This window comes from Fusarium odoratissimum (genome assembly GCF_000260195.1).
Source record: "Fusarium odoratissimum NRRL 54006 unplaced genomic scaffold supercont1.3, whole genome shotgun sequence".
Lineage (NCBI taxonomy): Eukaryota > Fungi > Ascomycota > Sordariomycetes > Hypocreales > Nectriaceae > Fusarium > Fusarium odoratissimum.
The window spans coordinates 389,149-414,953 of record NW_022158689.1 but is presented as its reverse complement, the minus strand read 5'-3'; the positions used below and the strand labels follow the sequence as shown (position 1 = coordinate 414,953).

The window sequence follows — 25,805 nt, the reverse complement described above, 5'->3', positions numbered from 1 at the left end:
CCTCGAACAACTCATTGGTCCATGCGGAGAGTACCGCTAACCGCTCTCAGATCCAGCGCGGTCATCCAGCCGTCCTCGATTCGCCTGGCCCCGTGATATACATACTGCCCCAGCACCGCGGTCATCATACCGAGCCATCTTCTTTCCCCGGATTGTCAGCCGCCCCAGACACTTGCAAGTTCCCCGTGGAGAACACGGCTACTATGAAGAGAGCCCGCACTGGCCTCGAAGCGGATGAGCATGGGCCGGGGGACGCTTCCGACTCTGCTATTCGCCGATCCAAAGTGTCGAGAAAGATACGAGCCTGTAAGTTGGCTTCCTCCGGCATGGGTGCTGTCATTGTACAGGCATAGATAGGAATAGTGAGCTTAACTGAGTGAAACACAATAGGCCAGCAATGTCACACGCGCAAGATTCGATGCGTTACAGACGACGGGGCCCCCAAGTGCATACGTTGCACCAAGAATGGCTTAGAATGCGTCGTGAACAAGAATCTGCAAGACCTGTTAGAGGGGGAATATGACTGGAAAAAGACCATGGAGCAACAGATGGAGTCCATGCGCGCGTCCATGGTAGACATGAAGGCGAAACTCGACAACCTGCAATCAACTCAGCAGCAAATGACGCTCGCCACCACCTCCCCAGATACGGTCTCCCGTCTCACAGCTCCAACGCCTCATTTGACTGCCATGACGAGAGAGAACTCGCCCGAGACTCATAGCGCCTCTAAAGACGACGGTGCCATCGTCGATGCTCCTATGGTGAGTCTCTTTCGAGCGACAAAGCTACGCAACATCAGAAGCGATCCCAGTAGCGACGGCAGAGCAGCCCTGGACCGCCATCGCCAGCCAGACTTCATCTCTCAGGGACGGATCAGTCTTGCTGAGGCAGAACATCTCTTTGCTGCATTCCAGGGCACGCTCAACGCTTACCTCTGGGGCGGTGTCGCTCTCGTCCACGATACCCTGTCGTCAGCCAGGGAGTCGTCCTCACTCCTCGTCGCAGCCATCTTGGCCGTTGCCGCCCTCCATACCCAAGACGATGGGCAGAGCTTCGACCGCTGCTACGTCGTGCTAGCCGAGCTCGCTAGCCAGGCCATGTTCCAGCGGTACCATACTCTAGACGACATCCGGGGCCTCTGCATCGGTGCCTTCTGGCTTTCAGACCTGAGCTGGAAGCTTTCTGGGCTTGCTGTGCGCATCGCTACGGAGCTCAACATCCACCAGCATTGCGCCAGGGCTCTACGTGGGGAGACTTCGCATTGCGAGAAGGCTCGGCTGTGGTATCTCCTATACGTTTGTGATCATCACTTCAGCATTGCGTACGGGAGACCGCCTGTCATAGCTGAGGATGTGACTTTGATCAATCATGAGGGATTCCTTGCTCTTCCAGGGGCCAGCGGCGCCGATGTGCGCCTGCATAGTCAGGTCAGCATATTCATCATCCTCAGCCGTACTTACAGGACGTTTGGCCTGGATCGATCACGGGTCGTTGCGAACGACGAGTTTGATGCGATACGCCGTTACAATGGCGAGTTAGGGCAGTGGAAGCAGACTTGGGAGTCACGACTAGGCGAGCTAGGTATGTTGTCTCGTATGACTGGGGAATCAATCTCTCAAAGTGAGTCAGAAGCTGACGTGATGCAACAGGGTGCGATCCGCAGATTGGCGATTACCCAAGGAAAGGGGTTGTGTTACACTACCACTTCGCCCGACTTCTTCTGTTCTCCGTCTGTCTGCAGGGTCTCCAACCTACTGATGACTTTCTCATCTCTCTCGAGAGACAAGACTTCATCAACACTGCCGTAGACAGCGCATGCGCAGCACTCCGTTTAATCCTGGAAGACTCCGATATGCGCCGCGCCGTAGTGGGAGTCCCCTTGTACCTCCTCACCACGATCGCGTACTCGTCCATCTTTCTGATCAAGGTCTGTTCGTCGTGGAGGGCTGTTGTCGTACACCTCTCGGTGGACGACGTAGTCAACCTTGTCGGCCCCATCATCTCCATGCTCAATGCGACACAGGCCTACGCAAGGCATGTAGCGCATTACATTGGGCAAGGTCTTAGTACCATGCTTGGCAGGTTCAAGTCAGGAGAGTCGGCGAGAAGTGTACTCATGCCGCAAGATCCCAACAACAGGACGTCGGAAGTGCCTCAAGACTCGCGACCAGCCCAACAACAGGATTGGGATCTGAGCTACAGCTGGATGATGGGGGATCAGCTTGGGATGGGGCTAGAATACTACCCAGGAGACCTGCTCGGGATCATTGGATCGCAGATGGCAGAGTAATTGCCTGTTTGAGTTCTGGAATCATTGAATTACATGCATACATAATAATAAACAAGACCAATTACTGCCAAACTTGCTCCACATTCTGTCGGTACTCCGCCGATCCCGCCCAGGCGATTGTCTGTTTATTGCCGCTAGAGCAATCTCGGTCAAGAACCCCATCTACCCATGACTAGCTCCTCACGCTGCCGAAGTCTATCTTCCACTCGGTGCGAAGACCGCCCTGAGCCACGGCCTAAGAGCGGCCTGCGTGCCGCGCAATTGAGCAACAGTCTAGAATCTTTCTCCCCCCTCTTGTGGAGATGGCAATGCGTACGTCCGCTGTCTTCGTGCCCCGGACTACAGCGGACCTTACCCCATGGGGCTATCCATGTTGAGTTTTAAGGCTTACTCATGGTTTACGGGGTTGGCTCCCGAGTCCCCAGGGTTTGCAGCGTAGCGTTAGCTGGGGATCATCGTGGAGGTGGTTTGTCGTATTTATTTAAGGTCGTCGCCTGGCCCTATCTCGTTTTCCTCAACATCTGCCTCCCTGTGCTCGAAGCCTCTTCTCCAGACTCTTGGACTACTCCAGCACGCACCACCCCTGCTTTTGATCCTTGGGTGCCTGACGAAACAGCCCCCCCCCCTTTCTGAAAGTCTTTCAACGACCACGAGACCGGCACAATGAGCGTCGAGAAGGAAATGACCAAGGCTGGGGAGCATCATGAGCAAGTCGGCATCTCGCAAGAGCTGTCCGACGCCCTGAGCAGCTACACCCCCGGCAGCCCTGAGGAGAAGAAGCTCGTCCAGAAGATCGACCTCTTCCTGATGCCCATTTTATGGATTATGTACATCCTGAACTACGTCGATCGCACGAACATTGTAGGTATCATTAACTTGAAACTTTAACACACATACTGACCTGTATGCTTTCATAGGGTAACGCAAAGATCGCCGGTATGGGCGACGACCTGAAGCTCACCGATGAGATGTATGCCTGGGTTCTCTCCATCTTCTTTTTCGGCTACCTCATCTGCGAAGTGCCCTCCAACATGGTTCTCTCAAGAAGTCGGCCCTCCATCTTCCTCCCAGGCATCATGATTGTCTGGGGCTCCCTGTGCGCCGTCATGTCCGTCAGCAAGAATTACAGCACCATCCTCGCCTTCCGCTTCATCCTTGGTTGCATCGAGTCTGGCTTCTTCCCGGGTGTCTTGTACCTTCTTAGTTCGTGGTATACGCGTGCAGAGCTGGGCAAGCGGTTTGCCATCTTCTACGCTGCTGCGGTTCTCTCGGGTGCTTTTGGTGGTCTGCTTGCTGGTGGCATCACGTCTGGCCTGCATGATGCTCATGGTATCACGGGATGGCGCTGGCTCTTTATCGTTGAGGGAGTAGCCACTGTCGGTGTTGGCATCATCGCTTGCTTTGTGCTGCTTGACTATCCTCATAACTCAAAGCGACTCAGCCCGCAGGAGCGTCAACTGGCTCAGATTCGCATCGTGGCTGATGGCCTCGCCTCGACAAGCAGTCTTAGCGGTCGACTCACCCATTGGCAAGCCTTCGTTGCTGCCATTTCTGATCCCCGAACCTACATCTTCATTGTCCTCTTTATGCTCGATGTCGGTGCAGGAACAATCTCCTACTTCATCCCGACAATCACAAAGACGCTTGGCTACAACTCGGTCAAGGCTCAGTACATGACGGTGCCCATCTACGCTGTGGCTACTGTAGTGCTTATCTTTGTCGCCTGGTCCTCAGATCGCCACATCGAACGCCGCTGGCACATTACATCAGCACTCGTCCTCGGCTGCGTGGGCAGCGTCGTCTGCGCCGCCGTCCAGAACCCCATCGTGCGATACGTGATGATCTGCTTGGTGGCCTCTGGAATCTGGTCAGCACTCCCTTTGATTCTCTCGTGGGCCAGCGCAACTGTGAGCTTGCCTCCGGAGAAGCGCGCCATCGTTCTTGCGCTCGTCAATGCTTTCGGAAATTTCTCCAGCGTCTATGGAAGTCGAATCTGGCCTACAAGGGACTCGCCAGCGTATCACGTTGGCTTTGGTGTCACCGCCGCTTTCCTCGGAGCGGGTGCAATTCTTGCCTCTGTTTTGCCTCTGCTGTGTAAGATTACTGCTCGCAAAGGCACAGCCGCCGAAAGGGCTGTTCTTGCTGGTGCTCAGACTGAGGAGCAAAATGGAACTGGTAGTGAGGCGGCATCGAACAAGTGATGTGGATCTTAGTAGTAGGCTGGGAGATAGTACTAGTACAGTCTAGCAGGATGTGCAAGAATTCAGTTAGTGAGGAATTGATATTCACTCTACAAGTGCGTGATGTTCCCCTTATATAGGTCCCTATGAGCAAAGTGATCTTTCTGCGTTTCTTGCTTGCCTGGCAGTGTATATAACTATATAGAGGAAGATGTTGCCTATTGCTATGGTTACTTCGTTCAGGGATCAGCGTGTTAAGTGGCAGGGCCAGTTGGGAATCGGATGACTTGAATAGATTGAATTAGATAGTATTTGTTTAGGATATGATGAATTATAAGACTGAGTCTGAATGAGATTCCGTATTTGTGTAAGCTGCTGGATCGGATTATAAAGCGACGGCCTACCAGGTTTGTGAATAGATCAAGTTAAGCAGTACTCGAAATACAGGGGCGAGGCTGATCCATATCTCATCCATCAAGTTTATTCTGGTAACCTATCACTAAACTTACTTGACGTGACCCGGCCGCATGACTCCATTGATTGATGAAGTGGGTCGCACATCGGAAAGGCAAAGATGAGACAAAGCAGCGGATGGTTGATAAGTGCATACAGAAGTAGAATGAAGCTAGTGGTGAGACCTCAGAAGGAGGGAGTTAAGGTTGCTGTCAAAGTCTGTATATAGATACGCGCTTGCATCGTGCTTCAACCAATAGATGCCATGGTTTGAGGACCTTGATGGAGCGATTGATGCAGTCGTGTTGTTCTCCGTATCCTTGTTCGGGCTCCGTGAAATGGCTGAGAGAAGCAGGATGACGGCAGCCGAGACACGGGACATCTCGGAGACTTTTGCGGATGTTGTCATATGCATTCGGAAGACATAACAGATCATATCATCTCTGTCGTCAACATTGCATGATTGATGCAGATGCATAAAGTACACATACAGGAACTCAGAACGGTGTCACAGTCAAGAGGGGTATGTCGTATTCGTGTCCCATCACATTAAAGCTACTTGAATCATAAGGTACATGTCTCGTAGTGACGCCCCAAACGCCCAATTCCCCTTCAATCGAGCATGTGCGTTGCGTGCATTTTTACCCAGCTCATTCCAAAACATACAATCTTGATCATTCCATACCGACTGGCTCGGGCTTAAAAACCACTCATCAAATCGTGAGCGGAGAGTCTGTAAAGTGGTTCCGTCCAATGCGGAATTATTCCGTGGACTCGATTGGCTTTTTTTTTGAGACGCATTTAAGCTCCATCCTCGTCATCACCAACGCGAATGGTGCCCTCAGCACCAGCGCCGTTGGTCCAGTAGCCTCCAATCTCGGGAGTAGTGTCGCGGTTCTGTCGCGTAGCAGTGATGATCCAGAGGCCGAGAACAGCCTTGGTGAGGACGTCGAGGACGGCGTAGATGACGACCTCGGTGCCGACCTTGACCTTCCAAGCGCCACCGGCAGCACCCCACACACTGTGGACATTAGCTTTGTCGATTGAAGAATGGTGAGAGAACTTACGCAAGGTAGACGAGCCAGAGGATCAAGGAAGCGATGGAGATGGAGCCAAAGAGGCGGGCGATCTTGGTACCACGAGCACGAGAGGTTCGGGAGCCGGGAACAGCGACGTGCCAGATGGTGAAGACGAAAGCAATGACGCTGATAGCATACCATCCCCACTTCTGCGCAGTGTTTGCATGTCCAACGGCCGAGAAAGCGCCCGCGAGAACAAAGATCACGTTAGCAATGACCGCAAAGATGGTGTGCGCACCATCAACACCCGCGAGGAGGCACAGCTCCACGACAAGCAGCGGTGTCGAGAGCGTCCAGTCAACATATCGCGCCCAGAATACCTGACGACAGACATCATGGTGCGTGTCAGGAACATGCTTGTGATGATCCCTCACGCTGGTACAGTTGAAGTACGATGTCTGGCCAGACGCCATGGCGAAGTAGGCGAGCGCAGAGATGATGGTGGTGAGGGTTGTGAGGAAGTAAAAGATGCGACGCTGGACGGCGACGTTCCATGATAGCAGGGCGAAGATGGCGGATACGACTGTCATTGCAACAAAGAGAACCCATAGAGCGCGGACGCCATTGTGGCCGATTGTTTGGTAGTGAGTTGGGTCAGCTAACACATCATCATCATCAGTAAAGCTCTACACCAAAGGGTAAGATGAACGTACGAACGACGGTGGGAATGGGAGCAACCCCTCCATGAGTCTTGTAAGCCTCCATGTTGACAATCTGTGAAGCTATTCAATTGAAGATCTTCAAGTTCGAAGCGATGAAGAAGCTAAGAAGCAGAAGCTTGGGGCTGGGGCGGAGAGCTTATAAAAACAGAGGCGAGAGCTTACGCCGCATCTGCCTGAGGCGTTTCAAGCCGTGAGTGAATGATTGGATTGGACGTATCGTAGATGAAAACAAAACGTCATCAATGACATGTAGATTGCGGGAGTTTGCACAGTAAAAGCAGGTATTTGCGGATGCGGGGGAATGAACGGTTCAGGTTTCGCGAGGCTATCGTGTGTGAGAGGCGTCACTAATACGTAATTTGTGTAGCGAATCATGAGAGGGGCATGCGTTTTGTCATATTATGGGAACATTAACGATACAACTTATGCATATTTATGCTACAGCAGTAACAATTCTGTTATATTTTTAGTAGACTTGTTACTGAAGCTGTTGGAGCTGGAATGAATTGAAGCTTTGGCTGTGATACGAGACGTGGAGCTCCCCAGACACAGCGCGTACCAAAATGAAAACAGACGTCACAAGCATGTCAAACGAGGTTAGTTCAAAGATCAACAAAAAGTCTAGGCTCGCGTTTTCCATGTCAAGCTAGAACTTTGTGGTACCACAAATACCCGAAGCCGGAGGATTTGCTCAGACGGAAGAATAGTTGTTCCCTGCTGCCTTGTTTGAGCTTCCTTTTGCGAGTGCAGATCTGAGGAGATGAATCTCGATCGTTGAAGATCGACCCTCGGGAGGAAGAGGCAGGTGACTCGAAGAAGCTCGAAGAAGCTCGCGTCAGCCCGTGTCTCATATTTCAGCTGTCCACAGTGAGAAAGGTCGGGAATTTTGGGACGGGAAAGTGCATAAGGAAGAGTGGTCACGGTGAGGACTATCGTAAGCCATGATGCAACTCGCCGTCTTGCATTCATTCTCTCCTCTTGTCTCCCAGCCAGTACCCAAGGTACCTCATCTGATCATTAACGTTGCCTCCATTTACGTGCCGTCGTAAGCCATCATATCATCATCTCTCCCCCGCAAATTCCCCAGACTCAAAAAGTAATCACCTGCCGAACATCGGCTTTTCCAAAACCTGGAGAGTCCAATAACGACATCCGCTTCTACTTCTGTTGACATGTGAACGGGACCCCAACCCTGATTCATGACGCATCCTGGTTTAGTGACAGCCACCTGTACCACGTGCACCTCCAGCACCCGCTCCATGATTGGACTGTTCCATACAGCCAACCTTTTCCAAGCGGTGTGCGGCTGGAGGACAAGAGTCAGATGTTCATGTTTTGCTGAGATAACCTTTGTCAGAAGAACCGAGACACAGTTGATAGCCTGATAAACTTGTTGGGTAAAAAAAAGTAATTCTAGCTGGGGAGAATCTGCTGTCAAGAACCCTGAAGAAATGAATACAGGGCATTTTAGTGGTCCCTGCTTCTCCACGTCAAGATTGGTGGGGAATGGGGCCTCAGCTCGGGAAGTGGATTCAATTTGGGAATGGCAGCGAAATTGAAAGGGTCATTTCGTCGTCTTTCCCCTCCAAACTAAACCAATAAATTCCTCACTTTTAATCCTAAATCCAGCGATACAATAATCTCATCACTCAGAATCACCACCTCAAGATCATCCTTCTCGTTCCTTTGACATTCCACCTCCAATTCTTCATGTCTCAGCGCCCCCTCCATTAACCCCCCACCACTTCCGTTGACCGTACCGCACCTACAAATGCTTCTCGACTTGTGACCACGATTCCTTGTCCGCCTGTCTGTTCGAGTCGAGTACAATATCCTTAATCCCCGGCGCCTTGCGACACTACAACTCGAATCTCACACGTACAAAACACCGTCTGCCATGCTATAACCTCGTTCTCCCACCTCGCACACGACCGAACCTGCGCTTCCGCGGCGCGGGCTCTCACCATGGCCGACCTTATTCTTCCTGCTCGCGCGGTCCCAAGTCTATACAACAAATCTACAAAATCTCCGGTCAAATCAAATACAAAAGCGAAGCGACCGCCGGTATCTTCAGTCCCTGTTGTCGGAACGCTACAAAAAGCGATCAAATCGGCAAACGATACATGGCAGTGGTGTAAAGATGGCTTAACTGAAGATCAGCGCCTGAAGATCAAGCAGTTGGAGGAGAGGAAGCGCATGCTATGTCTGTCCATGCAGAATGTGCGTCATCCCGCCTGTCCATCTGAAACCCTCGACTGACCAGCCAGGCCGAGTCCCACGCACAATGGGAGAGTGCTGCGAAAGAACTCGACAGCCTCGAAGGCAACGACGAATGGAAGCGCGACTCCTCCTCAGGCGACTATAACCCTGAACTGATCCAGCAACGACTCCACGATCTCGACGAAGCGCGGACGAAATGCGACGTACATACAATGATGCACTTGATCCGCACCGCTTTGTCGCGCGACCTTGGCGGTATGGATAACGTTGATCTTTACCGACATTCGTACTCCGGAACGAAACACCTTATCGAACGATATGTTGAATCTACAATTAGAACTATTGATGCTGTTGTCACGCAAAGTCGGCTTGACCAGAGTATTGAGAATAGAGACCTACTTGAAGGAATATTATTTGCTCGGCAGAGTTATGGCCGAAGCGCTTTACTTTTGTCTGGTGGAGGCACCTTTGGCATGTCGCATATTGGTGTTCTCAAGGCTCTTTTCGAAGCGCAGCTATTGCCGCGAATTATCTCAGGCGCAAGCGCTGGAAGTATCGTGTGCGCTGCCATGTGTACTAGGACGGACGAGGAGATCCCGAAGCTTATCGAAGAGTTTCCGTATGGGGATCTTGCGGTTTTCGAGGATCCTAGCGGTCAAGATGGTGTTTGGAGTAACTTGCGTCGGCTGTTGACCGAGGGAAGTTGGTCTGACATCAAGCATCTTACCCGGGTAATGAGAGGATTGATGGGCGACATGACGTTTCAGGAGGCTTACAACCGGACGCGGCGTATTCTCAATATCTGTGTCTCCACGGCTTCGATGTACGAATTACCGCGCCTTCTCAACTACGTCACTGCGCCGAATGTCATGATCTGGTCGGCGGTTGCTGCATCATGTTCTGTCCCTCTCGTCTTCAACGCCGCGCCGTTGCTTGTGAAGGATCCGATCACTGGGGAGCATCAACCTTGGAACCCTACACCACAAAGATGGATCGACGGGTCTGTGGATAACGATTTACCGATGACACGCCTTGCGGAAATGTTCAACGTCAACCATTTTATTGTTTCTCAAGTCAATCCGCACGTCGTGCCATTCCTCGCAAAAGATGACCACTTGTCACCATTTCGAAAGCCAGAACAAGGCCAGCAAACAAACGGCGAAGACTACGATTGGATTCACACCATGACATCTCTTGCGCGCGACGAGGCCTTGCATCGACTTCATTTTCTGGCCGAACTCGGTATCATGCCCAACCTTGCGACCAAGTTCCAGAGTGTTCTCAGCCAGAAATATTCCGGCGACATCAACATTCTTCCCGAGATGAGTATAAACGACTTGCCCCGGTTGTTAAGCAACCCAAGTCCAGAATTCATGATGCGAGCATGTCTCATGGGCGAGCGAGCAACATGGCCCAAATTGAGCCGAGTGCGTGATCGGTGCGCAATTGAACTGGCATTAGATCGGGCTGTACACAGACTTCGAGCTCGAGTTGTCTTTTCGCAAAGTCAACGCGATCTTAGGCATTTGAACGTCACTGCTGGAAACATTCCGCTCAAGCTGCCAGCTAGAGTAAAGCAGGGCCAAGCAGTTATTGAGCCACCTGCGGAGATTAAGAACCAGAAGCGACATCGCCGCAAGTCTGGAAGCAGTCTACACGTCGCACCCCGACAGTGGTTATTACTTGACACGAGCACTATCACCGATGACGAGACGGAACAAGAGGAGCGCATTGAGATGGAGTCTCGTCGACGCGCTGGGTCTCCCATCGCACAGCGCAAACCCCGCCTCAACCGTGCATCCCGCTCACAGATCCATATTCACACCCGAGCTACCCTCTCAGCTGTCGTCGATGCAGAAGAAGTGAACCCAACATTTAACTTTTCCAAGCCAATTACTCCACCATTAAAGAGTCCAAAGGGCAGCGAGTCACAGGCTGTATCCGACACATCCAAGCCAGCGACACCAGAGCCAGACAATGTCACCTCCGCAACAGAGGCAGAACCAAGTGAGATGTTCCACTCGAGCGACGGCCGAGAAGACACAGATGTCAGCGATCCTGAAACGATTGAAGTCCATCAATTGTCGAGTACACTTAACAAGGCGGTTAGTGTAGATGAACCGAATGGGCCAGCTGCGAGGGCGGGTTGGATTCTTTGGGACTAGGAGATCAATAGATGAGGTACTGTGAGGACAGTAGAAGGGAGGATCAGCCATAGAGCAAGATTACTCAGGAAGCATTATGTTTGGTGTTTAGCATGGGATTTGAGTAGCATTGAGATATACTAATCATATAAAGCATATTCTATTTATTTTTGGATGAAACGAGGTTGAATCTACCGTAGATTGTATGCGCCATCTTCTCCATTGACAGACAAGTCGACGTTCATGCAGCGGATATGTGACGACCAGCCAATTGGACCGAAATGAGCTTGAGAATGAGGTTTTAAGTGACCTTGAATTGGCTAAGTTGAGCGGGCTGAGGCGGAACCAATCTATATTGGTGATTCGCTTTAGATGAGAAATAATCTAATGCTAAGATAAGCACGGTGGGTGATCTAGGCCGTATATCTCCCAACGGAATATTATCTCAGTGTCAGCCACCCTAAAGTCATCACATTTTTATACAAGTTACGTAAGAACTTGTATAAAAGTACACTAAACTTAGGACTTTGATTATTTTAGTGACTATTTATAAAATTAATAAAAAAAAAAGGTGATAATAATGGATTAATACCAGGTAGAGCTGTGAATTATTTCCACTATCCGATGTACTTTGCTGTGCCCGCAAGCTCAGCAGCCTGTTTCTCGATCTCAAGTGCCACTGCATATAGTTAATATGCGACCTCACTTTAAGAAAAAAAAAAAAAAAGGGAAAAAAAAGAAGAAGAAAAATATTTACTACATACATACCGTGGATTGATACAGCCGCTTTCTTCCCCGTGTACATCGCGTGTGGGACATTAGGTGAACTGTCAGAATTCGCATCGCCCACGGCGTATATTCCCGGCACGTTCGTAAACATGGCCTTGTTGGTAACTCCCAACTTCCCGTGAGTCAACACAACGCCGGCTCTTTCACCAATATCGGAACGCTGTCTGCTGGGGAAGCTCGAGAGGAAGGCGACGCGCTGCACGGGTTCTCCCTCGGTGAAATGAACGCTGAAGAGGTCGTCCTTGGGCACCGACGGCAGCCAGGGCTTCCTGTCCACGTCTTCGCCGTCCTTGAGGCGTTGTAGAGAGGTAATGGTGCGGTTGTCGATCGTGACGTTGTGAAGGTTTAGGTACTCCCCCCACTGGGGAAATTTCTCGTCAGCGGCCCTCCTCATTTCGTCGTTGTCAGTCCCGTTGACAAAAGCTACGATATCCGTGCCGAGCGTGAGGACTTTTCTGACGTAGGTCGCGACTTTGTCGAGAGGGCATAGAAGACCGAGGGGCTGATCGGCGTACTCGTGGCCGTCGCACCAGGGGCACGAGTAGATACCCTTGCCCCAATTCTCCGCAATCCCGGGCGTCGAGGGCAGAACATCTTTCAGACCAGTTGCGAGAACGATTCTGCGCGCTGTGATTTGCTTGGTGGTCCTGGATTGGCCGGGATAGTCTACTGAGACGGAGAACCGCGTGTTGGTTCCGTGCAGGGGTCTTATGTCTGTCACCGTTCCGTTTTCCATCTTTACGGTCTTGTAGTGCGAGAGGAGACGGCGGGACTCGTAGCGGAAATAGGCAGGTTGAACGCCTATACAAGGTCAGGACCCGGACATTGGCGGGCAGGCTAGATGAGATGAGTTGGGCAGCTTACCGTCCCATCCGATGACATCGTGCATATGTGTCGTAGGACCATTTCTGTACTCTCCAGAGTCGATGAGAAGAACATGCCTACGCACTCTTGCGAGGCCGCTCAAGGCCGAGAGACCAGCTGGGCCGCCGCCGATAACAATGACATCGTAATCTGGTTGTGGAGGGGCGATAGCGAGGGCGTTGACAAGAGACAGGAACCCTAAAAGGCTGGTGAAGAACAGCATCGTCGTGATGCAGAGGGTGAGCCTTGAGAGATAATATTTCCTTCTCTTCTCTTTTCTTTTCTTCTCTTTTTTCTTTTGGTGGGGGCCATGATACCTAGATATGCGTGATGTGAAGAGGCTCTAAGTTCTTCGAGGTGACATAAGCTCTCAGCCACAAATCTCAACTGCAAATGACACATGTAGCTAAGCAATCATATCAAGATAAAAATGCAAATGCAAATGCAAATGTAAAGGATACCAGGTAACGGCCCGTCCGCGACCATCCCCCGGGTGCTGGTGGTGACGCCGAGTACCTTTTTTGACTATTTCAGCATGAACTGGCTTTAATATAGCCAGCCACATCCCATTTAGGCCTTGTTTGTCCCATAAAAACCCAAGTGATGTTGAGCTTGTCCAGTAGCCACGGCATACTAGATAAGATTAAATAAGAAAGCCATATATGCCACTAAATGATGACATCTTGCAGTTGCAACTCAAACGCCCCTATCCTCATCCCACTGCCCAAGCAACGCCTCAAGCTGCTCGTGCCTCTTCAGCGCCTCCTCAAAACTAACCAACCCATCCTCCTCCCCTCCCGCAAAAGCCTCATAAACAGCCGCAACACCCCTCGCCAGCAGCGGAATATCCTGCTGCCACTCCTCCCACTTCCACTCAACCTGCTCCACAACATCCTTCCCAAAGTCATGGACTTCAATAACAACAGGCTTCTCATACGCTGAAGCGCCGTGGAGTGTTGTGCCGGTAAAGACCCGCACTCTGATCTCGCCCTTTTCGCCGGTGATGGTTATGCTCAGGTGAGGGGAGCCGGGGAAGGGCTGGCCGCGGCGGAAGCGGACGAGGACAGCGGCGTCTCTTTGGGCGGTGGGGGATTCGGAGAGACGGCCTGTTGCGAGAATGAGATCTGGGACGTTGGAGGTTGTTGTATGGATTACTTCGTTGGTTTTGGGGTCGCGGATGCGTATGTTGGGACGTTGGTTGTGGAGAGTGCTTTTGAAGTTGGTGATGTCTCCGATGATGTACTGGAACTGATCAAAGACTGACTTGTTAGCTGCGACTTAGTCTCTGTGAAAGTGGTGACTTACTGTGACCGAGACCAATAGTAAAGATGTTACCCCCAACAGCTCGTTGAGTGAAATATTCCAAACTCGACGGCAGGATCTCTCTATCATTCGTCCCTCCAGACGCATACAACTCTGCGCTAACAACCTTACCAACTCTCCCCTCGTTGACAATCTCCCTCAACTTCTTAATCGGCGGCGCATACCGTCCCTGTAGTCCAACAATCGTCTTCACCCCCTTCTCCCTCGCTGCATCAACAAGTTCCCTCGCATGTTTCACGTCTTGTGCAAGCGGCCACTCTACATACAAGTCCTTGCCAGCCCTTACACTCGGAAGAGCACTTGAATGATGGACATCGACGCGCGTAGCTACAACGACTAACTCAACATCCTTATCAGCGGCTAGGTCTTCCGGAGTACCGTAGGCTTTAGTCTCAGGGGGAAGGTTGTAATGCGCTATGGCGTTCTTAGCAGCTTGGAGGGAAGAGTTCTGAAGGGCGACTATTTGGTATTTCGATCGACCGAGAGGGGAGTTCAGGTACTGGAGATGGGTGTTTGACGCCCATGAAGTTTTAGCGGAGGATGAGAGGCCGATGATGGCTGTGCGGATTGGGGCCATGGTGGGTTATTTTAGGATATTTAAGATTAGAGTTCGTTTATCGTTTCAGGTCGTGGCTTTGGGGTTGATTTTGGGGGGATTTATATGTTGAGATGATGTTGTTGATGTTGGAGATGGTGTCATTATGATTTCTAATCGTTGATTTGTAAGGCGAGGTTATTGGTGAGATTGATCCGCCAAGACGCAACTGTATGTACAATGCAATTGGCTAGAGCTTACCTATAAAATATGAATCTGGAAGGAAAGATAACGTCTGACAGTTATAAAGTCTATTATGGTGCATTCTGTTTGGGAGGCTAAGTTCGCTTTAATTGACAGCCAGCCAATTAGAACCGACCAACGTCGACTACAAACACCGCAGCATCGACACAGTCTTGGTGAACTTTCTGACTATGAACTGCAGAGTCAGGAAACACCATTACGGCAAGTAATTATCCCCTATCAGGGTCAGATCTTTACGAGGCGTTCCGGAGTTTCTTTTCCCCAGTTAGGTCTATTTGGCTAATTATAACTCATTGTCTAAGTCACATAACCTATGATAACTATTTTGCATGCTAGCCGTGATGGATTTAGTCAGTTCCTAATTCCTTCACAGCCTCCCCCTTCATCAATGTCACTGGCCCCTATCGGCATCTCCCAAGCACGACCAAAATCCCACTGCCGAGAGTCCTCCCTACCGTCAATCCTACATCGTAAAAGGGCGACCAATCAAGTCTCTAAGTCATGAAATGCAACGTGGAAACCATGTCCTACTACCCCCCAACGGCAGCAATTCCGCTTGGTGTACCTGAATGCAACGTTCACCTACCGAGAACCGCAAGCTAAGCCCATACAGTAAATCACCGAACTTCCTCCAACCAATAACCCGAACAATGATCTGATGAAACTAAAACAAATCCTCAATAGTTTGTTTTAGTGCTCCTATTTGTTTTAGCTTGTGATAGTGGAACCATCAGGGCAACGTCAAGGTGGTGGCTGAGCAGCAAAAGTGCACGTACCCACCGCGTTTCACATCTTTCAATACGAGAATCATTTTTCCCTTCACGATACAGGGGGGATGAAGTCGTCGTCACGATCTAGACTACTCCCTTAGGGCTGCAGGAACTGATTTCTTGGTGCCAGAGCTTGAGTGAAATATGCCTACTGAATAACTCAGAATCAGCCTTGTCTCCACAACTTAATTTAATTTCCCTTTAACCTTCTTATTATAGACTCTCTGGTGACATTATGTAAACAAACCTCTCTGAAACTGAACGCACGCAATTCTGCTAACTCGTTTAAGAAGGCAGTTACTGTGATAATGCATCTGGCCTCATTGTGAAAAAAATTCACGAGACGCCCTTGGGACAAGATTGGTTGGTCACATACCTATTCAGCAGTCATGTTTTCTTTCACCCCCTTAGCTCCGCGGCACACAATGACTTCCAATTCGTCCAGAGGCAGCCCAGGCAATCGTGAATCTGTATATAGTACCTAACATAATCATATCATGAATATCTTCATCCTTCACACATCATCGAATCATGTTCTCATCCACAAGACTATGGTTCCGGCAACTACACGCCCTGATAAGGAAAATCTTCCTGATTACACTCGTCAGGCACTGGCTCTCAACACTCCTCCGAGCTCTCCTCATCCCCGTCCTGATTCTCGTTCTAGTCCTTCAAATCCAGAACTTCACAGGCGATGGAAGCAGGTATGGCGTTGGAGAGCCATCTCCCATCCCAAGCCTTGCTGAGACTCTACCACCCGGGGAAAAACTTGTTTTTGTACAGGGCTCGAACGCGGGATCTGATGTTGCTGGGGTTATTGACAAGATTAGAAGTGGTCTGAAGGGGAGTGTTGAAGTTGCTGAAACTGAAGCCGATTTACGAAAGCGATGCCCGACGAGTCTGAGCGGTGTAACAAACTGTTACGCTGCCATTATCTTCAACGATTCGCCGTTGACCAAGGCAGGGAATAAGACGTGGAGTTACACCATCAGGGTTAGTTCAGCACGAGCATCAACCAAATTTGACATCACTACGCCTTCGAAGAACCACTACGCACCGCTACAACTCGCCGTCGAGAATGCCATCACAAACACTACCACGACCCCGAATAACTACATGTTTACACGGATAACACAAGATGAAGCTGCCGAGTTGAAGCGTCGTAACTTTGCGGCGACCATCGTTGGTGGTTTCGGAATCGTGTGTTTTCTGAGTATGATTTCGTCGGTGTTTCATATTATTGGCATGATATCGACTGAGAGGGAGGCGGGGATGGCACAGTTGATTGATGTGATGACAGGTGGTGCTGCGTCGGCGAGGGTGTTGAGTTATCTTATTGCTTTTGATATCATCTACTTGCCGAGTTGGATCATCTTCGGCGCCTGTAAGTCCAACATGCAAATGCGTTGTCTTATCTGCTAATGATATCAGTGTACGCATCCCTTCTCGTCCCGACCTCGAACGCTGGCATAATTATCCTCTGGCAGATCCTCTCCGGCCTATCCCTCACAAGCATGAGTGTCTTCGCAGCCACCATCAACATCCGATACACCGCCATCTCCATGGTCATCGTCCTAATGCTCCTCGCCACCCTCTGCGAAATCCTCGACTCGAAACCCGAAAACGTTCCTGCGCTTATCGTTTTAATCCTATCTGCCATCTTCCCGAGCTCGAGCTACATCTTCTTCCTGAACCAACTCTGCCGAAACGAAGCGCAAGGTCTCGCAACAAATATCTCGAAACCAGCTCCCCATGAGCCTCGAATCTATGAAGTCACAGTATCCATGCTTTGGGGGCTGTTACTTCTCACCATAGTCTTCTATCCCTTGCTAGCTATACTTATTGAGAAGTGCTCTCATGGGGTTAGCAACAAGGGCAGAAAGTTCACAAGCACCAACGGAACGACCGAGTCTTCAACAGCCCTTGAGATTGTCGACCTCACGAAAACTTACAACCCTTCCCTCTGGAGACGGTGCTGCCGAAGAGCTCGTCCAACGATAGCTGTTAACTCACTCAGCTTTTCCATGCAGAGGAAGCAAGTCTTATGTCTCCTCGGCATCAATGGATCTGGCAAGACAACCACACTGGGTTTGATCGCTGGTACACAAAAGCTCACAAGTGGCTCGATAAATGTCAATGCCCCTCGTTCGAACCTCGGTAAGTATAACTCCGTTACTTGGGCCCTCTACTAACTGTCTAGGTATCTGCCCTCAACGCAACATCCACTGGCCCGAGCTCTCAGTCCTCGAACACGGCAGACTATGGGCCATGATGAAAGGCGGAGCAACAGACCCTCAGTCCCTAGACACTCTCGTCGAATCCTGCGATCTATCCCTAAAGAAGCACAGTCCTGTCGGTACACTGAGCGGAGGTCAGATGAGAAAGGTCCAGATGCTATGTATGTTAGCAGGCGGCAGTTCAATCTGTCTCATGGACGAAGTAACCACCGGCATGGTAAGTAAACCCATCAACCCATACTGCACTCACTAAAAGGTATAGGACCCTGTCTCTCGAAGAGCAATGTGGAACATCATCCTCGCCGAACGTCAAAAACGAAGCCTCATCCTTACGACCCATTTCCTTGACGAATGCGAAGTTTTAGCCGATAAAGTTGTCATCGTATCACACGGCCACGTCAAGTGTCAGGGTTCAACAGCAGCATTAAAGAATCTCCACGGAGGAGGTTATCGCGTCCATTTACCCGGAGTTCAGAATCCACCAGAAACACCATATGCTACGACTGTACATCAAGGGCAGACTGTTTTCAATGCTCCCGATTCGACATCTGCTGCACAGCTTTTGACGTCTCTACAAGCAGCGGGATACTCTGATACGTCATTGAATGGACCTACTATGGAAGATGTCTTCCTCAAGGTCGCAGATGAAGGTGATGACGATGAGGTTGGAACTTCTGACCGGAGTCCTTTTCTTGAAGGTAACGAAGCACCAGACAGTCAACTTAGTTCAGGAACCCAGGCCTCATTCTTCCAACAACTCTCAGCTCTCCTGTTCAAGCGCCTTCTCGTTCTTAAGAGAGGATTCTGGTGGTACATCCTCGCTCTCGCAATCCCACTAATCTTCACACCGGTCTTCAGCGCCATGGCCAACGATCCCACTCCCTTCCAACCGACACCCTGTGTATCAACCGACTCATCCATCCTCGACGAACCATGGCCCATTGCTCTTCGTCCAGATAGCTACTATGACCTCGCAGGTTCCGATAATATCTCCATGCTCGTTGGTCCAAGCTCTCTCAACAAGACTCTCTTTCGCTCGTTGTCAAAGTTTCCTGTTGGGAAGGAATATGACATGAAGGCCTACCAAGATCAGTTCAAGTTTCAAGATGACTATGATGCTTTCTTGAAACAAGTTCGTGATAAGCCGAGACAGCTTGTACCCGGAGCGCTGTACATGAATGGGAAGGATAAAGATACGCTTGCGTACAACGCTGAGCATGGGCCTGATGGATCGATGTTGATGTTGAATATGTGGAGTCAGCTGAAGATTGAAACTCCAATTTCACTTTCTTTTGCATACTTCAGCTCTTCAATACCAGTACGCAACCATGTATTTTGTCTTCCTGGCCTCAACTGACCATATGAGCAGTCTGACCCTGGCCCTGGCATGTTTCTCGCTATCGTAAGTCACTCTTGACCTCATTCGATGAAAAGTACTAACGTTTACTAGCTACTCACCGTCTTGCATGTCCTCTACCCAGCCTTCTTCGCTCTATACCCCGCGTACGAACGACTTCGAAAGATTCGAACCCTACAATACTCCAACTCGATCAAACCTCTTGCACTATGGACATCTCACATCATCGTCGACATAGTCTTTGTCATTATTATATCTTGTCTCTCTACTTTATTTATCTCTTTAATCATTCTCAAGTGGTATGGAGCCTGGCATCTCTTCCCTGTCATGCTTCTATATGGCTTTGCGATGATGCTCTGGTGTTACATCATTTCTCTTTTTGCTCGATCAGAACTCTCTTCCTTCGGTATATCCTTTTGCATCTCGCTTTTGATGTTTGGTATCTCCGTCGCAGGACTTATGGTATGTCACTTCACCCATCCCAACCAAACGCATGCTGACTTATCAGATTGCCTCTGTCAACCAAAGCCCAGGCAATAGGTCTTCCTCCATGGACACAGCGGTTTTTATCCTTGGCCTCATCTTCCCAGTCGCCAACCTCTTCCGCGCCATGGTCGTCGGCCTCAACGTCTGGGCCGCGGGATGTCGCGGTGATGCAGTGATAAGTTATCCAGGCAACATCCACGGCTACGGCGGCCCGATTCTTCTCCTCTGTGTTCAGGTGGCGTATCTATATGCTATTCTATTGTTACTTGACGGAAGAACATGGACTCTTCGGAGTTTGTGGGCAGAGCATATCGTGCCGCTGTATGGACGGAAGAGGATCGACGGGAAAGATGCTCATATTGAGATGGCGCCGGTGACAAAGTCTCGCGGCATGAGCGGGAACTTGGTCGACGTTGATCAGATTCATAAGTCTTTTGGTGGTAATGTTGCTGTTGATGGTGTCTCTCTCACGATGGCAAAGGGAGAGCTACTTGGTGAGTCTGTTCCCTGCCTTTTCTATTCCCCCGACTGACGCTTGAGTAGCACTTCTAGGACCCAACGGCGCTGGTAAGACGACTACCATCAACATGATGCGAGGCGAGGTTCGCCCAGACTACGGCAACATCTACATCAAAGGCGTGGATATGCAGAAGGATACCCGAGCTGGGCGACAGAGCATCGGCTGTAAGCATCGACATTTACTGGACCCTTTCACCTACTGATGACGTTATAGATTGCCCACAGTTTGACGCATTGGATCAAATCACCGTGCGCCAACAGCTTGCTTTCTACGCTCGCGTGAAGGGTATCGCAGATGTACAGAGGAACGTCAACCTGGTCATGTCAAAGGTTGGACTGAGACCTCACGCCGATAAGCTGACATCTCGGTTATCTGGCGGAAACAAGAGGAAGCTGAGCTTGGCTATCGCGCTGCTAGGTATGTTACATCGCTAAATACCACAGAACAAGACTGACTAGTACAGGCAACCCACCGATTCTCATCCTGGACGAACCAAGTTCAGCGATGGATCCTATAGCCAAGCGCGACATGTGGGCTATGCTCTCATCCATCTCCTCAAGTCGCTCGGTTCTTTTGACGGTAAGTATCTATCGCTTCTCGATATAGTATCTTGCTGATAATCGTTAGACACATTCGATGGAAGAAGCAGATATGTTAGCAACCCGGGTCGCTATCCTCTCCAAACGCATCCTCGCCGCTGGCACAATCCAAGAGCTTCGCAACAGGCACAGCAACTCCTACGAAGTACACTTGGTACTAGAATCAGCACCATCCTCTGACCAGCTGGAAATGCAAAAGGTGGAAGCATGGATTTGCCAAACATTCCCAGGCGCCAACTTTAGAGGGCTGAGCCTAGGTGGACAGTTTCGCTTCAGTACTCCGGCGAATAGCACTGCCGATGAAGCTTTTGCTGCGTCACAGAATAGAAAGGGTCAGGTTGTCGAGGTGATTGAGACTTTGGAGCAGCATAAGAGGAGTATGGGCGTGGCGCATTATACTGTAAGTGTGGGGACTTTGGAGATGATATTCTTGAAGATTATTGAGGAGTATATTTTGTATTAGTTTTTTAATCATAGACATTTAGCGTATCTTTCAAAAAGAATTCCATTTAAGCATTCATTACGTCGCGATTAAATCTATCGCATTACTTGAGAGAAAGTTGTGAGGCACCTTTCTGGGATATCTCAGGGACAATTCATCCGATATCGGGATATCCAGACTGGCACCGGGCTCACCCGTCAATAATGTCTGAGACAAAATATGCAGTCATGATATCAATTGACTCAAACCGCATTGACCGACCAAGATCAAGCTTTCAACCAAGGCCAATAGCTAGAAACAGGCACATGCCCCCTCGTCACAATAGAAAGTTATAGAACTCAAGCCCCGGGTAGGAACGGGCCGCATTCCAGCATCAGTCTGCTTTAGACTACATGCATATATGTGAGCATCTAGCGGAGAGGTAAAGAGGGGGTTAAGAAAGCTGTCTCACACCGTTAGGAAAATAAAACGTCGATCATACGAACTTTCACAGCTGAAAGCTTCCATTGTAAGACAGCGTGATGATTATGATGAGCCGTCAGTTGATGTCTGATTCCTCTGCCGTCTTGTGGCTCGCTATTGAAGTATGCTATACCGGTGAAATCAAGTTTCCAAGCTAGAATGCGATCAAACGGTGTGCGCGTAAATGTAGAACGATCCAAGATGCCTGTGTAGGGTGCCCTGATAGGGCTCAGATTCTATCAATTAACTGCAATGTTTCAGCTCTTGTTGAAAATCCATGTCAGTGTTTCGGGCCTCAAAAAGTCAAATCTGCGGAAGTATCATCAAACCCTAGGCCGCAAATCAACCATCCCTTACAGGCACAGCTGAGCAAGTTTGTACAGCGCAGGATGTCGTACACAGACTGCAACTGAACGCATTTACTGACCAGTGATGCAAGATCCAGGACTGAGACACGGCACATCCGTCAGGTATCCATGTATATGCCTTCACCGCAAGACGCCAACGTCTCAAGTTGACGCGAGGAAGAATGAGATCGCAGTACCGATGAGAAGACAAAATGTTTCTCGACAAGAGCCAAGAGTGAAGATGAGTCAAGACAGAGTATAAGAGTCCTGACTACTACCATCAGTACTATCTGTCTTCGCCATCAACGAAACAACTTAACACTCGAGCACCAAAACTTTACTATACTTCCCCCCAAGAAAACCATCCAGGTCCGTCCCCTCTTCTCTTCTCAATCGCCCCGCCTAACGCCCCCAGAATGCCCTACACCGTCAAAGTCCGTGTCTACCAGACCAACCAAAACGCCTACTTCCACGTTGTCGAGAAGGCCTGCTGGCACTACACCGACGGCTGCGAGTGGAATGAGCAAAATGGCGCGCTGTCCCTCTACATGGGTGACAGCGGCACCGCAGGCCTGCTGCGCTTCAAGAATGAGGAAGGCAAGGAAGCCTTCTCCGTTGCTCTTGGCGTGCACCTGTACAAGCCTTGGCTTGACATCATCACTGGCCTTGCCGATAACATCACCGGTGCTCAGTCCCTGCCTGAGTACTATGGCGAGACTACTGATAAGACTAAGAGGCGCGAGAGTCAGATCACTGAGCAGTCGGTTCTGAACATCGATCGTAGAAACATTTCTGCCAAGTATCGTGTCAAGGAGGGAGAAAACCTTGAGCTTGATATCATTATTGGTTAGGGTGAGAGATGAGAGACGTGAAAGCAGATAATTGAGGGACGAATCTCAGTATGACAATATACATCTCACTCAAGTCGCAGAGCTCACATCTGTCTCTCCAAGCTTTAAACGTGTAAACTCCAATCAACAACTAATCTCTCCACCCATCCCTCCGCTTATTACTGCAAAGATTTATGACTGGATGTAAAGAGAAGCAGGGGGGTAATATAGAAGCAGCTTTCTGTGGGTTTATGCTATGGCTAGGTGGAGAACCCCGTCAACAACGTTACCGGCTCGCACACCCAGCCGCCAGAAGTCTTGCGGCACGGGCCCAGAGTTGCGATGAATATTTTAATGTCATGAATGGAAAGGGGTTCTGCTGCTCAGATTTTGCCAATCGCAATATGGTGGCTGCATGTGGCTGTGCTAACGCAACTAGTTCTGGTAATCGGTTCAAAATAGCGGCATTTTCCTTTCAGCTGGACTTGCATAAGTATTTTATGAGCGGATCAAAGGTTTGCTCTCTTACTGCTTTATTATTGGTTATAGGACTTTTTCTAAGCTTTGCATTTTTATAATTATGGAGATTATAAATAGTGTCTTTAATTCCTCCTCACCAAGTTTTATCACTGTCGCCATAACTTAAGTTAAGCTTATCTTTATGCGTGGCCAAGCTAACGGGCAGTAGTAGAACGCTAGCCATAGTAGTAACAGACTATCGATCTCTTCAGGATTCAAGTAAATTAACAGGGACTAGCTCGTTTGGTACTTATACCTGCCCGGAGACAACCGTTATGTCCATCAGCCCGACTCTTGGTATCCTTCCTTCTCCCTTGTCTCTTGTTTGAGAGACTGTCGCTCGTTACATCCTCGTCACTCTTTACCGAATAAGACACTCATTAAAAAATATGCATTCAAAGAAGCTTTTGTCTTTGGCCTTGAGCCTTTTTATAGCGGAGTCGGTAGTAGCAAGTCCTTGCAAACCGAAAACTACCACTGACGCCAGTAGGTCCCTCAACATCCAGAGCATAATGTCTGATTTAAGAACCTTCATTGACTCATTCTAGCTTCTGTGACCTCAAACACGCTATCTGAATCCACGACCACGATCCTCCCTGTGTCCTCCACTACGGAAACTACCCTGGCAACTATTGAGACCAGCACTGCCGCGGAAACCAGCGAGACTGAGACTGAGACTGAGACTACTACTACGCTTTTGACCAGCACCACCGCTACATCTGCAGTTGATACTACCACTACTGAAGAGGGAACAACCACGGTCGGCGAGACTACCACTGCCGTTGGTGATACAACCACCACAGCAGCGGAGACTACCGCTACCACTGAGACTGGAACTACGACCGGGGAGGCAACCACCACAGAGGCTCAGACAACAACCACTGCAGAGGCCGAGACTACTACAGAGGCCGCGACTACAACCGCCGCAGAGCCCGTCTGTGCCCAAACTCTACTCCTAGCCAATCCCACTCCGATCTTTGGCTCGGGAAACACTGTTGACGATGACTCCAGAAGTGTCGTTCCACCTTTCTCCATCGAGGTCTATGGCGTTGGCTCAACAGATGTCTACGTTGGTTCGAACGGCTTTGTGACACTGTCCGGTGGCTCAAGCAGTTTCAACAATGGCCCATTGCCCGCCCAGAGTCTCCCGAGCATTAGCATCATGCCCTACTGGGACGATCTCATCATCAGGGGGGGTACCTGCAACACGGGCATTTACTACGATGTCTACGAAACTGACCGCGGTAACACGTTCACTGTCGAGTGGCAGCTTAGCAGTATTGGTCTTGGGGATGCGGCTGGTGAGCACTTCTCGGCCAGTTTCTACGAAGATTTTCCCGGCTTGGTCAGGTTTGAGTACTATCAGACTGCCAGGCATGGTTCGAGCGCAACTGTTGGTCTGCAGAATGGGCAGCAGTACTCCCAATATTCTTACAACCAAGACAACTCTATCCCTGATCAGTTCTTTGTTGAGATTGATACAAGCAGTGGAACCGCCCTCACCCTGAGTGGTGCTCTGTAAGAGGTACTTGGACTATGGTAAATGGCGAGGCAACGGGATTCTATGAGTATGCTGTGTGATTCTTTTCAATTCTAGACTGTATTAATTTATATAACCTTTAAGTCAATGAAACATGGAGATGATCTCTGTCTTCAACGTTATATTTTATCATGAATGTTGATCTTGACAAAAGGACGGATATAGGGAAGAGAGATTAAACATTAATGGTTTAATATCGAGATACTTACCTATCCTTATGCACCTAGCCCCAGACGGAAGTGATACTATGACAAGCCTGCCAAGATCTTGATTATGCGCTTTACATCCAGAGAATACTGCCTATTCTTACTTCAGTAGCTTAGTCCTTATTCCATCGAACAGACATGATGATATGTCAGTATCAAGCCTAAAATGATGCCGACTATCCACCTTTTTCGATTTCGAATCCCTTACTACAACATTCAACTCCGTGGTCGAACACAGAAATTGGGTGTTACTGCCACGTTCCATTTGTATGTCTATTCCCTGAACCGTCCGCACAAACTGGATTCCTGGAGCTGACACTGGAACCTTACTACTCGTCCACTTCGTTCTGTCTCAGGTTTTGTGACATTTCTTTCTCAAAGGCTTAGCGAGGCGATGGTTGGGCACTGGTCAATGCAATGAGAGATCTGCCAGAGATCGTGCCGACCACGTCATTTATGATATGGAAAGCTGCTTGTTGTGAAATTCTGCTTGTACATCACTAAAGCGTCCGCTTTTAATCCTTCAAAAGGCTTCACGTCAAGGAAACATCATATTGACGTAACCCCCTGCAAGTAAAGCTCGGAGCTCAGAATCACCTGATGCGTCAATTGGGCTGACATTTCGCGCGGCCATAATGACGTGGGTTTGTTTACTGGACCAACAGCACATGGTTGTAGAGCTATGTT

At 49.7% G+C, this 25,805-nt stretch overlaps 9 protein-coding genes across 11 annotated transcripts; 6 read left to right on the top strand and 3 right to left on the bottom strand.

Annotated features, from left to right (window-relative positions):
• Positions 1–203: 203 nt before the first annotated feature.
• FOIG_02554 (uncharacterized protein) lies at positions 204–2,359 on the top strand (the record flags this gene model as incomplete). Its single annotated transcript, XM_031199873.1, has 3 exons — positions 204–306; positions 391–1,581; positions 1,650–2,359. 3 exons carry the CDS (start codon positions 204–206, stop codon positions 2,288–2,290), a joined length of 1,935 nt encoding a protein of 644 aa, XP_031069641.1. The 3' UTR covers positions 2,291–2,359.
• Positions 2,360–2,941: 582 nt separating this feature from the next.
• Positions 2,942–4,603, top strand: FOIG_02553 (uncharacterized protein). Its single transcript, XM_031199872.1, has 2 exons — positions 2,942–3,151; positions 3,208–4,603. Exons 1-2 carry the CDS (start codon positions 2,954–2,956, stop codon positions 4,489–4,491), a joined length of 1,482 nt encoding a protein of 493 aa, XP_031069640.1. The 5' UTR covers positions 2,942–2,953; the 3' UTR covers positions 4,492–4,603.
• Positions 4,604–5,724: 1,121 nt separating this feature from the next.
• On the bottom strand, positions 5,725–6,707 carry FOIG_02552 (uncharacterized protein; the record flags this gene model as incomplete). Its single annotated transcript, XM_031199871.1, has 3 exons — positions 5,725–5,944; positions 5,991–6,600; positions 6,656–6,707. 3 exons carry the CDS (start codon positions 6,705–6,707, stop codon positions 5,725–5,727), a joined length of 882 nt encoding a protein of 293 aa, XP_031069639.1.
• A 1,922-nt stretch (positions 6,708–8,629) lies between these two features.
• On the top strand, positions 8,630–11,196 carry FOIG_02551 (NTE family protein; the record flags this gene model as incomplete). The annotated part of the gene is made up of 2 exons (XM_031199870.1): positions 8,630–8,884; positions 8,932–11,196. The coding sequence occupies 2 exons, from the start codon at positions 8,630–8,632 to the stop codon at positions 11,047–11,049; spliced, it is 2,373 nt and encodes a 790-aa protein (XP_031069638.1). The 3' UTR covers positions 11,050–11,196.
• Positions 11,197–11,645: 449 nt separating this feature from the next.
• FOIG_02550 (uncharacterized protein) lies at positions 11,646–12,904 on the bottom strand (the record flags this gene model as incomplete). Its single annotated transcript, XM_031199869.1, has 3 exons — positions 11,646–11,707; positions 11,797–12,618; positions 12,682–12,904. The coding sequence occupies 3 exons, from the start codon at positions 12,902–12,904 to the stop codon at positions 11,646–11,648; spliced, it is 1,107 nt and encodes a 368-aa protein (XP_031069637.1).
• A 473-nt stretch (positions 12,905–13,377) lies between these two features.
• Positions 13,378–14,677, bottom strand: FOIG_02549 (uncharacterized protein; the record flags this gene model as incomplete). Its single annotated transcript, XM_031199868.1, has 2 exons — positions 13,987–14,677; positions 13,378–13,940 (listed from the first exon to the last, which is right to left on the bottom strand). The coding sequence occupies exons 1-2, from the start codon at positions 14,579–14,581 to the stop codon at positions 13,378–13,380; spliced, it is 1,158 nt and encodes a 385-aa protein (XP_031069636.1). The 5' UTR covers positions 14,582–14,677.
• A 1,146-nt stretch (positions 14,678–15,823) lies between these two features.
• On the top strand, positions 15,824–21,303 carry FOIG_02548 (uncharacterized protein). Of its 3 annotated transcripts, XM_031199865.1 has the most exons (11): positions 15,824–16,957; positions 17,005–17,730; positions 17,774–18,027; positions 18,073–19,128; positions 19,180–19,212; positions 19,261–19,629; positions 19,676–20,147; positions 20,197–20,337; positions 20,387–20,590; positions 20,637–20,752; positions 20,801–21,303. In XM_031199865.1, the coding sequence occupies exons 1-11, from the start codon at positions 16,105–16,107 to the stop codon at positions 21,233–21,235; spliced, it is 4,659 nt and encodes a 1,552-aa protein (XP_031069633.1). In that variant the 5' UTR covers positions 15,824–16,104; the 3' UTR covers positions 21,236–21,303. The 3 variants fall into 3 exon arrangements, with proteins under 3 accessions (XP_031069633.1, XP_031069634.1, XP_031069635.1); XM_031199866.1 differs by having other exon boundaries at positions 20,387–20,752; XM_031199867.1 differs by having other exon boundaries at positions 20,197–20,590.
• A 1,136-nt stretch (positions 21,304–22,439) lies between these two features.
• On the top strand, positions 22,440–22,874 carry FOIG_02547 (uncharacterized protein; the record flags this gene model as incomplete). The annotated part of the gene is made up of 1 exon (XM_031199864.1): positions 22,440–22,874. The coding sequence occupies one exon, from the start codon at positions 22,440–22,442 to the stop codon at positions 22,872–22,874; it is 435 nt and encodes a 144-aa protein (XP_031069632.1).
• An 887-nt stretch (positions 22,875–23,761) lies between these two features.
• On the top strand, positions 23,762–24,894 carry FOIG_02546 (uncharacterized protein; the record flags this gene model as incomplete). Its single annotated transcript, XM_031199863.1, has 2 exons — positions 23,762–23,858; positions 23,921–24,894. The coding sequence occupies 2 exons, from the start codon at positions 23,762–23,764 to the stop codon at positions 24,892–24,894; spliced, it is 1,071 nt and encodes a 356-aa protein (XP_031069631.1).
• Positions 24,895–25,805: the final 911 nt, after the last annotated feature.